The following is a 13626-nucleotide window of genomic DNA, read 5'->3' on the forward strand; positions in this document are numbered from 1 at the left end:
AGGGGACAGGGGTTTAGTGGGGAAGCTCTGGTCCGGGAGTTCCCACATACCACAGAGCAACTAAGCCCACGTGCCACAACTACTGAGACTGCACTTTAGAGCCCATGAGCCACAACTACTGAGCCCGTGTGCCACAACTACTGAAGCCTGTGCACCTAGAGCCCACGCTCCGCAACAGGAGAAGCCACCGCAATGAGAAGCCCATGCACCGCAAGGAAGGGTAGCCCCGGCTCACCGCAACTAGAGAAAGCCCACATGCAGCAACGAAAATCCAATGCGGCCAAAAATAAATAAATTTATTTTAAAAAATAAAATAAAATAATGAAACAACAGGCCCAACTACTACAATGTCAAAGACCCATTCATCTGACCAGAGAAATCAGACGTGGATGGTTGTGTGGAAAACAGAAATGCCTCAAATAGTGGAATGACCATGGCTTATTTTCTGTGGAAGGCATACCGCTGCTCTCAGCTGAGGAATATTGCTATAAAGTAGTTACATGTCCTAAGAAACACTACCAGTGTTAGGACTTAGAAGACAATCTTCCTGATGAAAAAATTAGTGATGTTTGACCACATTTCATTCTTGCTTAGGAATTCTTGAGAAAATAAAACATAGCTTGGTGTTTTGCTTTTAAAGAGAGAAAGAAAACTAAATCACATAATTTGACAATGATGCAATTATGAAAGGGTTGGGTTTTTTTTTTGGCAGAAATTGCAAACTAAATTTAATCCATATGTAGTTACCAATGTCCACAATTATAAAACTTAGGGGAAAGAAAAACAAGAGGAGGCTGATGACTTTTAGCAAGAAGAAATCATATTTAGTCTTCGTCACAGCTTTCTTCACATTTACAAGCTGAAGAGTAGCTATATACCAACACATGACACCCTAAGTCACAGTTAGGCGATTAGCAAGCTGAGTACTTTTCATATCAACACCATATGATACAGAGTAAAATGACTCAAGAATGAAAAAACTTCCCCTTTCTAATCCATCATAGTAAAGATTTAATGGTTTTTATCATTTCTTCTTTTTCTTTTGCAAACTAATAAATACAAAATTATCCCAGCCCTAAATCATTTGCAATATATACATTTTTGCTTCTATGATAAAATTTACAAATGGAATTGGTCTCCTGTGTCAGAGCTTTAAAACAAAGAAACAAAATCAGTGAGTGAATCCGATTCTGTTTCCAGTTCCAACAGCTTTGCAACACAACTGTGTACATCGTTCTTCGTGATCCAAAGTGATGTCAACACCCCACAGAATACTTGAGGGCAAAGTACTTCAGATAAACTTGATTCCACCCTTTATAAAACATGTTGTAGCTTATGTGTTAGTACACCTTAGTTACTTTATTAATGGATGAGTATGACTCCGTTTTTTTTCTGATGTTCTGTGCCACACAGCCTTTTGTTTTTAGAAATAAGTCTGGAGGGTCCTAAGTCAGAAAAAATATACACCTTAGCTTCTTAATTTTCCTTCCTCTCCCACTGATCAGAACTGCTTCTGTTTCACATCTGCTTTGTTGACTAGAGGCAGGTGGTGCTTTTTGCTACTGTTAACAGTTCACCTCAACTAAACTATGGCAAAGTTCTGTGGAAATACTGCTTTCTCCTCCTTGTTCTCTTCACCTCCAGTTAAGCAAACTGGCCAAATATGCTAGTTGTTCTACCTTATTTTTTATATTTTTTAAAAATTCATTTATTTATTTTGTCTGCGTTGGGGCTTCGTTGCTGCACTCAGGCTTTCTCTAGTTGCAGCGAGCGGGGGCTACTCTTCGTTGCGGTGCACGGGCTCTCCTTATGGTGGCTTCTCCTGTTGCAGAGCACGGGCTCCAGGCCCACGGGCTTCAGTAGTTGCAGCATGCGGGCTCAGTAGCTGTGGCACATGGGCTTAGTTGCTCTGTGGCATGTGGGGTCTTCCCAGACCAGGGGTCAAACCCATGTCCCCTGCCTTGGCAGGTGGATTCTTAACCACTGCGCCACCAGGGAAGTCCCGGGTTCTACCTTTTTATCTAAGAACCAACTTCTCTTTGCATTTATCCTCTGAGAGTATCTCCAACGTGGCCCCCATTTTATAAACCATCCAGTGGTTTAACATAGTTGAAATAATTATGAATTGTATTTTTACTCATTTTCTCTTGTCTTTTTATCTCCAAAGGGAAAGCCGGCAACCGAAGACAGCCCATCTTCCCCTGCCATCCATTTGTAACTTGGTTCAGTACATGTTTATCTACAGTGAGGTCTTGTGCTAGAGAGACGGCTATGAAACAGGTCACCCTGCTCTCATCCCTTCCCCTACAATCCACTTTCCACACAATGGCCACTACGATCTTTAAAACCATATATTATCCCTTGTTAAAAACCCTCATATGGGGACTTCCCTGGAGGTCCAGTGGTTAGGACTCTGTGCTTCCACTGCAGGGGCCACAGGCTCAATCCCTGGACGGGAAGCTAAGATCCCGCATGCCGCATGGTGCGGCCAAATGCTTTCCCACTGCGTTGACAATATGTTCCAAACTCTTCGTCAGACCTGTGAGACCCTGTGACCCCACCTGCCTTTCTGCCCTCAGCTCCTCCCACTTTCCCTCCTGCTCAAGAGGTAAAGGGGATCAACAGTATGGTGACGGATGGAAGCTGAATTCTGGGTGGTGAGCACACTGTAGGGTATACAGAAGCAGAAATATAAGAATGTACACATGAAACTTACATAACGTTATAAACCAATGCTACCTCAATTAAAAAAAAAAAAAGATTCCCTTGGGCAGTATCGCTCCTTCCGGCTTTATTTTCTTCATAGCACTTCTCTCCCCAGCTAGAAGTGAACTCTACACAGGCAGGGACCTCACCTGACTGGTTCACCTCTCTGTACCCCCAGCACCTGGTCTATGAGATGAGGATGCATCGGTAAAGAAAACACAAAACTCCCTGGAGGAGCTTCCCTGGGGGTGGGGAGGGGAGGTAGGCATTAAACAGGATAAACAAGTAATCTGGACAGTACACTGTACGGGGAGGAAGGAAAGCAGGGGGAAGGTAAGGGATGTCAGGGGTGTGTGTGTGCATGGCACTGGGCAGGTGACCAGACCTAGTGAGGGACAAAGAGAACCCACTGGAATCTGGGGAAGAGCTCTCCAGGCAGGGGGACCGCAAGGCACAAAGGTCCCGAGGCAGAGGCATGCCTGGAACATCTGTGGAGCAGCAGTGAGACCAGTAAGCTAGAACGGAGGGTGAGGGAGAGGGCAGGCAACCAGATCATGCAGGGACTTGATGTCGTTGTGAGGATTTGGGCTTTACTGTGTGTGTTGGGGGGGACATCCTTGAGCAGAGGAGGGACAAGAAAAGAGGTGGGAAGAGAATCACACGAGGGGGACTGGTCTTAGAAACATGACAGTCCACGCACAGGAGCAGGAAAGACCATGGACCACCTGCCACAAGTGCAGGCGGGTAGGGAGGCAAATGTGTTGGGAGCTTGCAGAACCTTTCTTTGGATTGCTTCTACTTCTCAGTGCAATGGGCTGAGAAAATGTGGGAGAGGAAGGAGGTACTGGAGATTTTCAGAGAGAGGACAAGGTGGAAGTAGTTTTCTAGGTTCGTGGGAGAGAGACTGGACTTGGAAGCTCAGGCAGCACCGAAGGCCCAGGCTGGATTTAACCAGGGGTTCACAGAGTGAGGACAAGGGGGGAGAAGGCAGCCGAGGATGTATCAGTTCAATAACCGACCACAGAATGCAATCACACGTAGAGAATGGGGAAGAAAAATGATAAAAAGGTTCATGCATGCCTGAAATGAATGGAACCAGAACGATCTGAAAAAATTCTCATAGATGAACCTTGGAAGTCTGGATCCTGGAGTAGTCAAGGAATATTTATTAAATATCGATCAACATGTACTGAAATCCTTCATTCAAGGAACCGTGAGAGGTGCTGCAGGAACATAAAATCTAATGCCCTGTATGAAAAGAATAATTCACCCACTGTAAGCAAAAGTTCCTAACAAGTCTCAGCCACGGTATATGCTTCAGGAGTCGAAGTGAGACTGTTTATCTTTCTCTTACTTTACCTAACTAACTATTGTTAACACTTTATTAGGTAGATGATTCTCCTGAGCTTAATACAATATATATCTCTGATATAATACAATATATGTGTCTCCAGAAAAACCTATGCTCTACAGAAAAAGCACGATAAATTACAGGCTGATTGGGACAATAGGGTCGAGGCAGGTCACTCAAAACCTATGCCAACTTTGAACACACAGCTCTAGCCAAAAGAACATTTGGCATTTCAGGAGAGAACTTGGACATCCAGGGCAGACTGGGGGCTGCTTCAGGGGGTATATAAAATGCAAAAAAGCAATCGTGGAAATGAGGTGATGCCACTAGAAGCTGAACTCTGACCCAGTTGACTTGCCAACTCGCCCCCAGAAGGGGGCGCCACCTGCAATTACCCAAGAGTGAGCAGAACCCAGAGTGCATCCTTAGGGGAGGGAGCCCTGGGGGTAGAGACCTGGAAACCTCCATATTTACACTAACATAGGTCCCCTATTTATCAATCACAAGTGAGCCAAGCGAGGTCATTAAAAGAATAATTTATCTTTGTCCTTAAATTTAAAAAACTACAACGCATTGCAAAGCACCACTTAAAATTAAAATCTTTTTTAGGCTTCAGCATAATAAAAAGTCATTAATTTGACTGCCCCATGCAAAAGTGATTCATAATTTACCTTCTTGACCTTGGCCTCCTTCAGTTTTTCCAATGCTAGCTTAATTTTATCAGCCTTGGCTTGGGCTTCTTCTTCTTCCTGTAAAATGACAAGACATTCAACACAGTCCATTACATAACACCAGGGAGTAAGTACCCTTGCCATCGTTAGTGTCTTAGTCACTTTATATTGACAAAAGGCTGTGTTATATAGGGCACCAAATTTCACATGACTGATTTTCAAAATTTAAGTAACTGTAACAGAAATCTTCAACCTGGAGATACAGAAGACAGTCACCCTTTATATCTTAGGAATAGTAACTTAAAAGATGAAATGATGACTCAGAGTTTCACATATTTAGTCTGCAAAAATCTCTGTTTGGCTCAAAATTGGGTCTAACCTGAGGAATCTATAGGTGAATCTCAAGGGATTTGAGCACTTCCTGAAATTATACACATTCTTTTGAATTAGTATGTGTTTTCTGGGATTCTTAGTTTTTATGAGATTCCTAAAGGGTCCTTATCTTCCCCAATCAAACTTAAACTTATAATTCACAAAAAAACCCCCAACAAACTACGGACAAACACATGAGCAGGCAGAAAAGAGAGTGAAATATTTTATGAGCCCAAAGCAGACATATATCTTCTTACACCAGTAGTTCTTATATACTTTTTGAGCCACAAACCCCTTTAGGAATATGTTTAAAGCAATGAAGCCCATAAAGCTTCACATATGCATTTGACTTTGCATACAGCTGGGAATCACAGACTCCTTGACTTCTTCATGGACCGACCCTATATTAAGAGCTTCTGCTCTTTAGAATGGCTGTTATCGAAGACAAGAGATAAAAAGTGTTGGCGAGGGCTTCCCTGGTGGCACAGTGGTTGAGAGTCCACCTGCCGATGCAGGGGACACGGGTTCGTGCCCCGGTCCGGGAAGACCCCACATGCCGCGGAGCAGCTGGGCCCGTGAGCCGTGGCCGCTGAGCCTGCGCGTCCAGAGCCTGTGCTCCGCAACGGGAGAGGCCACAACAGTGAGAGGCCCGCGTACCGCAAAAACAAAAAAAAAGTGTTGGTGAGGAAGTGAAGAAATGGAAACCTTTGTGTGCTGTTGGTGGGAATGTAAAATTGGTGCAGCTGCTACGGAAGACAGTATGGCAGTTCCTCAAAAACTTATAAATAGAACTACCATATGATCCAGCAATTCCACTCCTGGGTATCTACCCAAAGGAAATGAAATCAATATCTTGAAGAGATCTACACTCCCATGTCCGTGGCAGCACTATGCACAGCAGCCAAGACATGGAAGCAACCTCAGTATCTGTTGATGATGAATGGATAAAGAAGATGTGGTGTAGATATACAATGGAATATTATTTATCCACGAGAAAAGGAAATCATGCTGTTTGTGACAACATGGATGAAACTTGAGGGCATTACACTAAATGAGATAAGTCAGACAGAGAAGGACAAATAGTGTATGATCTCACTTACATGTGAGAATCTAAAAAAGCTGAACTCATAAAAACAGAGAGTTGAATGGTGGTTGCCAGAGGCTGGGGACAGAGGAAGTAGGGCGATGTTGGCCAAAGGGTACAAACCTCCAGTTATAACATGAATAAGCTCTGGGGATCTAAAGTACAGCGCGGTGACTACAGTTAACAGTACTGTATTATAAACTTGTTTAGAGAGTAGATCTTATATGTTCTCACCATATGCACAACAAAAAGGTAATTATACGAGGTGATGAAGGTGTTAACTAACCTCGCTATGGTAATCATTTCTCAGTATATGTGTATCTGATCATCACGTTGTATGCCTTAAATCTGTACCGTACTATATGTCAATTATATCTCAATAAAATTGGGGGAAAAAGAGCCTCTGTTCTATATGGATCACCAATTTTCAAATAATTTTTATACAATAATCACATAATAGAGCAATGAATAGGATTTAATATTTGATTTATATTTCATATTTGTTCATTCAAAAGGCATTGTAGGGACTTTCAGGGTTACTAGGGTCGTATTTATGAATACTGATCATCACCCAGTACAACGAACGCAGAAGCCACAGGAAATAGAGCTAGGTTCTTACTGTAAAATATTTTTAAAGTGGCTTACTCTAAGAAAAATCCTTAAAGCGCTCTTCTTGCATGGATGAGAGATATGAGTTAACGTCCCACGTAATGACTATATGAACTTCCCAGAAATCTATTAATATCAAGCACTCATCACCTACCCGCTCCATAACGCCCCTCCCAACTATGACCTTACACGCGATACATAGGTATCTTTGCCCTACTGAATACGGCTGCCAAATTCAGCAAAATTCCATTTAGTTCAATTCTGAAATATGTAAGGAATGCCTTCTATTCTTTATGTACTGGACTAGGACCAGGGACACAGAAATGTATAAATCACTTCCATAGTTCATAACAAGTTAATAAAACATGGCCCCAAAAGGTTGAGTATTATCAGGGAAAGTTGCATACAAATACAGATTTTAGCCAAACTATAACAATTCCTGAATATGGCCCTAATATGTTCTTTATACACACCAATGTGTCCTTTTATGGAGACTCTGGCTTTGCAATGAACACATCTGGGATCCTTGTTTCTTAGAGTCTCAGAGCTCTGGGCGTACAAACTTAAATGTAACCGCCACTCTGAAGAAGGTCAGAGATCTTGGGTAGCAGAGGTCAAGAGTCCTGACCCCACGGACTTACCTGAGAGAGAGGTTCAGGAGTGGGTGGTGGCAAAGGAAGGTCTAACATGGGATCAGCTGGTGGAGGAGGTAAGTCATCCTCATATTGGTTAATACTCGGTGCAGCAACATTTGCTGTGTAACCAAGAGAGGCTGCACCACTGAAACTTGGTATATCCAGAGATGCTGAATGAGGTCGGCTCTGAGAGGACTCCTTCTGGGCCTGGATTGTCCTCTGCTCAGCTTCTCTTATGTCTGCTACCAGATCCGCCATGAGAGCATCTAAATCTTGGTCTTCCAGTGCATTTAAGGACTCTGATAGGGAAAATCACGTTAATGGTCAAGACAACAATTTGCACCTAGAAAAACTTAACGAAGGTCATTTTAAAGAATACATTTGAGTACTGGTTGCAAGGGGCTGGGGTGGGGGAAATAGGAAGAGGTTGGTAGAAGGGTATGAACTTTCAGTTATAAGGCGAGTAAGGTCTGAGGATCTAAGTATAACATGATGGCTACAGTTGATAACACTGTATGGTATAATTGAAATTTGCTGAAAGAGTAGAACTTAAATGTTCTCACTAAAATAAAAAATGAATAGGTGAGGTGATGGATGTGTTAACTAACTTGATGGGGGAAATCCTTTCACAATGTATATGCACACCAAATCATCACACTGTACACTTTAGATACCTTACAATTTTGTCAATTAAACCTCAATTGGGACTTCCCTGGTGGTGCAGTGGTTAAGAATCCACCTGCCAATGCAGGGGACACGGGTTTGATCCCTGGTCCGGGAAGATCCCACGTGCCACAAAGCAACTAAGCCCATGCGCCACAACTACTGAAGCCCGCGCACCTAGAGCCCGTGCTCCGCAACAAGCCCCTGCTCACCACAACTAAAGAAAGCCCGTGCACAGCAATGAAGACCCAACACAGCCAAAAAAAAAAAAAAAAAAAGGAGAGAGAAAGAAAGAAGAGAAAAGAAAAAAAACGGGGGAATGTCTTCCCTACATTGGGACCTCACAGGTCAGCTATAAAGTCAACTCCAAGCACCTGATTAGATGCCTAAGTAGAGAATTCTTGTACATTCTCGTGCAAGATCTTAGAGTTTTAGAAAGTAGGGGAGGGGAGAGGCTGGAAAGTTCTCCCCAGGTCTTTGGAGGGCAGACAGAGCACCACTGATATATATACTTGGAAGAAAGAAGGTCTCCACCAACTGGGATTTATTTAATACACCTTGAGACTTGGGGTGAGGGCAGAGTTTCTGTGGGCACACCATCCAACTACAGGAACTCTCACGTCACAAAAAGAGCAGTTAATGATAAATATTTAATAGCAGGAAATAAAGCACCAAGGGGGTTAAGGAATGAAAAAAAAATTCTTTTTTAATTGGGATTAAGTGGTAAAGACTTCATAAGACAGTGAGCTGGGAGTTAACTCTTAAAGGAAAGGGCATACCCGAATTTTCAGAGTGAGGGTGAGGGAGGACGATTTTCACTGGAATTTCTTCCACGTGAGAGATTACTGTGGAGATAAGACCTGGGATCCTGAAAGCTGATTAGACCACGTGGCATACAGGGAGCCGTGGCTGTGAGTCGTGTTGCTACAGCACTTTGTCCATCAGGCAGTCACCAGATGGTGAGTGTGATGAACAAAGTATGGGCAAGGTGGAAGTGATCATGAGGGAGAGAATTCGAGCTGCTGTGTGCAGCGTGAACTGGATTGAGGAAATGCGGGCAGGGGAAATGAAGCCCTCTCAGAAACAAATGAGCAGAAAGCACGGTGAAATCATTTATTGCCAAACATCATCAGCATAAACACCATGTAGCATATTACATTAATGCCAATAGTTCTATGTACAGCACTTGGACTGAAGTTTGGATCTCTTAACCAGGTAAAAAGCATTTTCCTTCTAAGCCACCGCTGTTTTGCATATAGCTTTTCATAAAATTAAGTGAAATTTAAAAAATCTCAGAGAAAATATGTGTAGAACTAATGAAGCATATTCCTAATTTTCTAGTGTCATCAATCACATTGTGACTGTAGACACACAGCAAATGATTTTAATCCTTTATAAAAATTTTAGGGACAAAACTCCCACAGTAACACATATAGTAACAATTTCCAAAGCAAATTATAATCCTCAACATATTGGTATGGGATTGAGTGATAAAGAATTGGGGATTCTGTTCAGAAGTTTATCGTTAACTCTCCAAATAACTTTGGGTGAAGTATTTTTTGACTCATTTTAAGCAATGTTTTAAGGGAAGACAGTAGAAAAAAAAATCTATTCCTATGTAATTCCCAACAAAGTTAATTTTCAGTACATATCAGTACTTTTTAAATGGTCTTGTCTCCTTAATGACACGAGTTTCTTGTTCGTGTCTTTTAACATGACTATGTTTACGTATTGCTGGGTTTCTTGGATTCCGACATTTTCAGTAATTTTTTGATACTAGGTAATAAGTGCTTCGAAAGCATTAGTTGAGCTTCTACAACTAAATTACTGATTAAATTTTAACGGAACTGATTATTCAGCTGTTACGAGTGTGTCAGGCAAATCTGCACTGTTCATATATGCAAGTATATGTTCTCTATTAACGTCATAATTTGACAAAAGTGTGTTGGTTTTCTGAAACCTCATGAATGTTACCACCATTCCACGTTGCAGTGGAAACGACTGACAGAAATAATAAGTTTATATGGAAGATAGAAAAGAGGGTGGGAAAAAGAGGAAATCAGAAGAGATGTACTATAATTTATCAAGATACAGTTATTTGAACCTTAAGGGTTTAATCTAAAAATTACTAAAAATGACAGAAACAAAGGAACCCAGTGAGTGATGGAAATAAAACTTGGAACTCTGGATTTCTGTAACTAGGCTTCTCTATTATTTTGTTCTTTATTCTTTTTGTTGGCACTGCAAGTCTTTGGAAAAATCTTTTCCAAGAGTTGTAGTGAATTCTCATTAATTTGGAAGCAATCACTTCAAGATCCATTGTAATTGGAGTAGCACATGGGCTAAAGATTGTCAATGCACTAAGTAGGAAGAGAGATTTTTGTTAATAAAATATGACAAACTTCAGGGGACTAAAATGTCAAATAGACCAAATATACTATATTATATATTAAATATATATTAAGTAAAAAATATTTTGAAGCATCTATTCGTATATTCTCAATCATTATGAAATGGGCAGTTCATTAATATCCTCGAAGGGACATTTCCTTATTAATATTTTCTTATACTACTGTACCTTATTACTGTAATGGCTTAGGAGTAAGAAGAAACTCTCTGTTTTTTTAAAAAAAAAAAATTAGAAAGCTTTGAGACTTTCAGCAAATACAGGAGAGTGTTCCTTTTCATTACAGGCAAAAACATCTTCTTGGCCTCTCAATTCAATCCAAACAGCAGCACTCAATCTGAACGAAATCCAGGACTTTAAAAATTATACTTGTCATGATGTCCAAGTTCCTTAAATTTTGTTTTCAGATTACAGTTGTGTACAGATTTTAGTCATTGTTATCATTTCAAATTACTTAAGAAAAGAAATGATACTCACCATTTAAATCCTTAAACCCCACACTGTAGTTAAATTCAGCTCTGGGCGGTTTAGGTTCTGGAGGAGGGACAGTGTCGACTCCTAAACTCTGTGAAAACGGATCCCAACCCCCAAAGTTATTCATGATACTAATATTTTTGCAGTGCAATTTAATCATTAAGTAAAGAATCATTTGCTGCTTATACATATTCTCTTTAAATATGTTCTCTAAAAACTGTATTCTTACTTGAACGTGCTTTAGGTGATTTTTTTTTCGTACAGAAAATGACAAGTTAAAAATGACAAGTTAAAAATTATTCTAGAAGGTACATCTTGAAACAAAACAGGTCAAATGATGAGAATGAGGGTGTTCATTTTTAGAGACAACAAAACATTTCCGGGAATGAAGCATTGTGACACATACACTACATACAATTCCTAAGGATGTAAGTTAGGACATCAAAGAAAGGAATTGTTTAGTCACTTGAAGGTAAGAGCTGTTTCAGGATGCAATCTGTTATTACACGGTAAAATGTTAATGCTGTTACTCTTATTTAGTAAAACTTGTTAAAAAGAAATTAAGCCACAGTAAGTTACTAATTTTGTAAATAACATTATTTTCTAATTGATAAAGTGACTGCTTGTATGATTTAAAAGCTAATATTTAAAAATATTTTTACATCCATAGTTTGAGAAGTGATTTCACCTGTTCTTAAACATGAATGTTTTCATGACAATGAGTACATTCTTTGATATTAATTTGATTTGGTAAGTAATATCCTTGTTCATGTCTTAAATTTCTGAAGGAAACCAATCATTATAGGTTTGAGAATAAATTAATGAGATATCATCAGTTATACGTAGGAAAAAAAAGGCCATTAATCAAGAAGAAGTTAAAAAAAAAATGAACCCAATCAAGTTAGAATCAAGGATAAAATATACGGAAAAGTGACTGCAACTCCAGAATTCATTCTAAAAACCGGAATGAACTTGCAAAAATTGCCAAGAAAGGGGGAGGTTGATGGAGAAACTACGGGGCAAATACCAGAAAAAAAAATTTAGTGAAAGAAAGTACAAAACAATTCATTAACTAGTTGGTTTTTAAATGCTATAACTGGGAAGTATAACATCACAATTAGGGTTGCCAACTCATTTTTTTCTCAGGAATATAATTTACTAGGCTACTTACAGAAATTAGAAGTAGTTCTCTAACAAAACATGAATGCATGAATGTGTAACGTAACAGGCTCTGAGTAAAATACAGAGAGAGGGAAAGGAGAGAGAGGAAACCGGTTTTAGGAAGGAACTCCTTCAATCACAGCTTTAGCCAAGCAAACCCTGTGACCCCACTCACCTGAGCGCAATAAAGAAAGATCAAACCCCAGAAAGGCCTTCAGTGAAAGCAGATCCAAGACACTCTAAGGGGCCCTCTTCTCACTCTTGAATTAGAGTAACAACACTGAACTATGAAAATCCCAGACTCTGACCAATCAGAATAATCATTCCTCTATGAAGCAGAAGTGAGTGAATGGACAAAGAGACCACAGATGTTCATTAAACCCTCCCCCTTCATGGGAGGAAAAATGTCCTCTGATTTATAGCAATGTGGCTTCCATCCTAACACTCCCTGGTTATTAGTCAGCACCCTTTTCTCTAAGCCTGTCGCCTCACATTTTGTCTCTTCTTTCATAGAATCTAAACCTTCTTGAATTTTATACGGAATATAAAGTAGATGCTAACTAACATTGATTTATTTTTCCTAAAATAAATACTTTAAAAAAAACATAGACTATTCTTCATTTACTTTGTAGAAAACTTTAAGATCCCTATCATGTTGAGGAATACTGGATGATTCTTATTTTAGTGCTTTATGCAGAAAGCGATGAGCTGACTAGTCTTTATATAAAGGTAACTGCGGGGGAAATTGTTCAGTGGTAGTGGTTGTGGAAGGTTTGCTTGGGGAAAATTCCTCCACTGGTTAAATATCTGAACACGATGAGCATGAAAATTGCCATGATAGAATGTCTGTGTGACCCAGGCATTCAATTAACTGAACTCAGACGGGTATAAACAGGAAAAAAGGTTTATTTTCTCCCCCACCACTGTTACATCAGGAATATATAATATTGTCAATTTCCAGTCTTTTTCAAAAGATAGCTCTTGTCATATTAAAATCAAATTCTGTAACCCCATTTTTTTTCTTTTAATGTTTTTTACTTTGAAAAATGTCAAACAAGAAGGTGAAAAAATAGTACAATGGACAACTATATACCCTTCGCCTACATCCATTTAACCCCATTTTTTTCTCATTTGAAAGTTAAGGAAGGGAATTTACCTGGGTCAGGAGATCCATCTCTCCCAGCAAATTGCTGAACATTTGGTCGATATCTTCGTTTGACTCACCCATCTGAAAAAGGAAGAAATCCAGTTATAAACAATCTAATAAAAGTCTGGGGCTTTCCTGGTGGCGCAGTGGTTGAGAGTCTGCCTGCCGATGCAGGGGACACGGGTTCGTGCCCCGGTCCGGGAAGATCCCACATGCCGCGGAGCGGCTGGGCCCGTGAGCCATGGCCACTGAGCCTGCGCGTCCGGAGCCTGTGCTCCGCAACGGGAGAGGCCACAACAGTGAGAGGCCCGCATACCGCAAAAAAAAAAAAAAAAAAAAAAGTCTG

At 40.4% G+C, this 13626-nt stretch overlaps 1 protein-coding gene across 1 annotated transcript in view; it reads right to left on the minus strand.

Annotated features, from left to right (window-relative positions):
- The window catches only part of APBB1IP (amyloid beta precursor protein binding family B member 1 interacting protein), a 59700-nt gene extending 46339 nt beyond the window's left edge, over nucleotides 1-13361 (minus strand). The window contains exons 1-4 of the mRNA XM_065871790.1: nucleotides 13290-13361; nucleotides 10976-11063; nucleotides 7435-7727; nucleotides 4729-4806 (exon numbers count right to left, since the gene is read on the minus strand). Of these exons, the coding sequence (XP_065727862.1) occupies nucleotides 4729-4806; nucleotides 7435-7727; nucleotides 10976-11063; nucleotides 13290-13361 (531 nt within the window). The remainder of the gene's footprint in view (nucleotides 1-4728; nucleotides 4807-7434; nucleotides 7728-10975; nucleotides 11064-13289) is intronic.
- Between the last annotated feature and the right edge of the window lie 265 nt (nucleotides 13362-13626).

Source organism: Phocoena phocoena, chromosome 2 (assembly GCF_963924675.1).
Source record: "Phocoena phocoena chromosome 2, mPhoPho1.1, whole genome shotgun sequence".
Taxonomy (NCBI): Eukaryota; Metazoa; Chordata; class Mammalia; order Artiodactyla; family Phocoenidae; genus Phocoena; species Phocoena phocoena.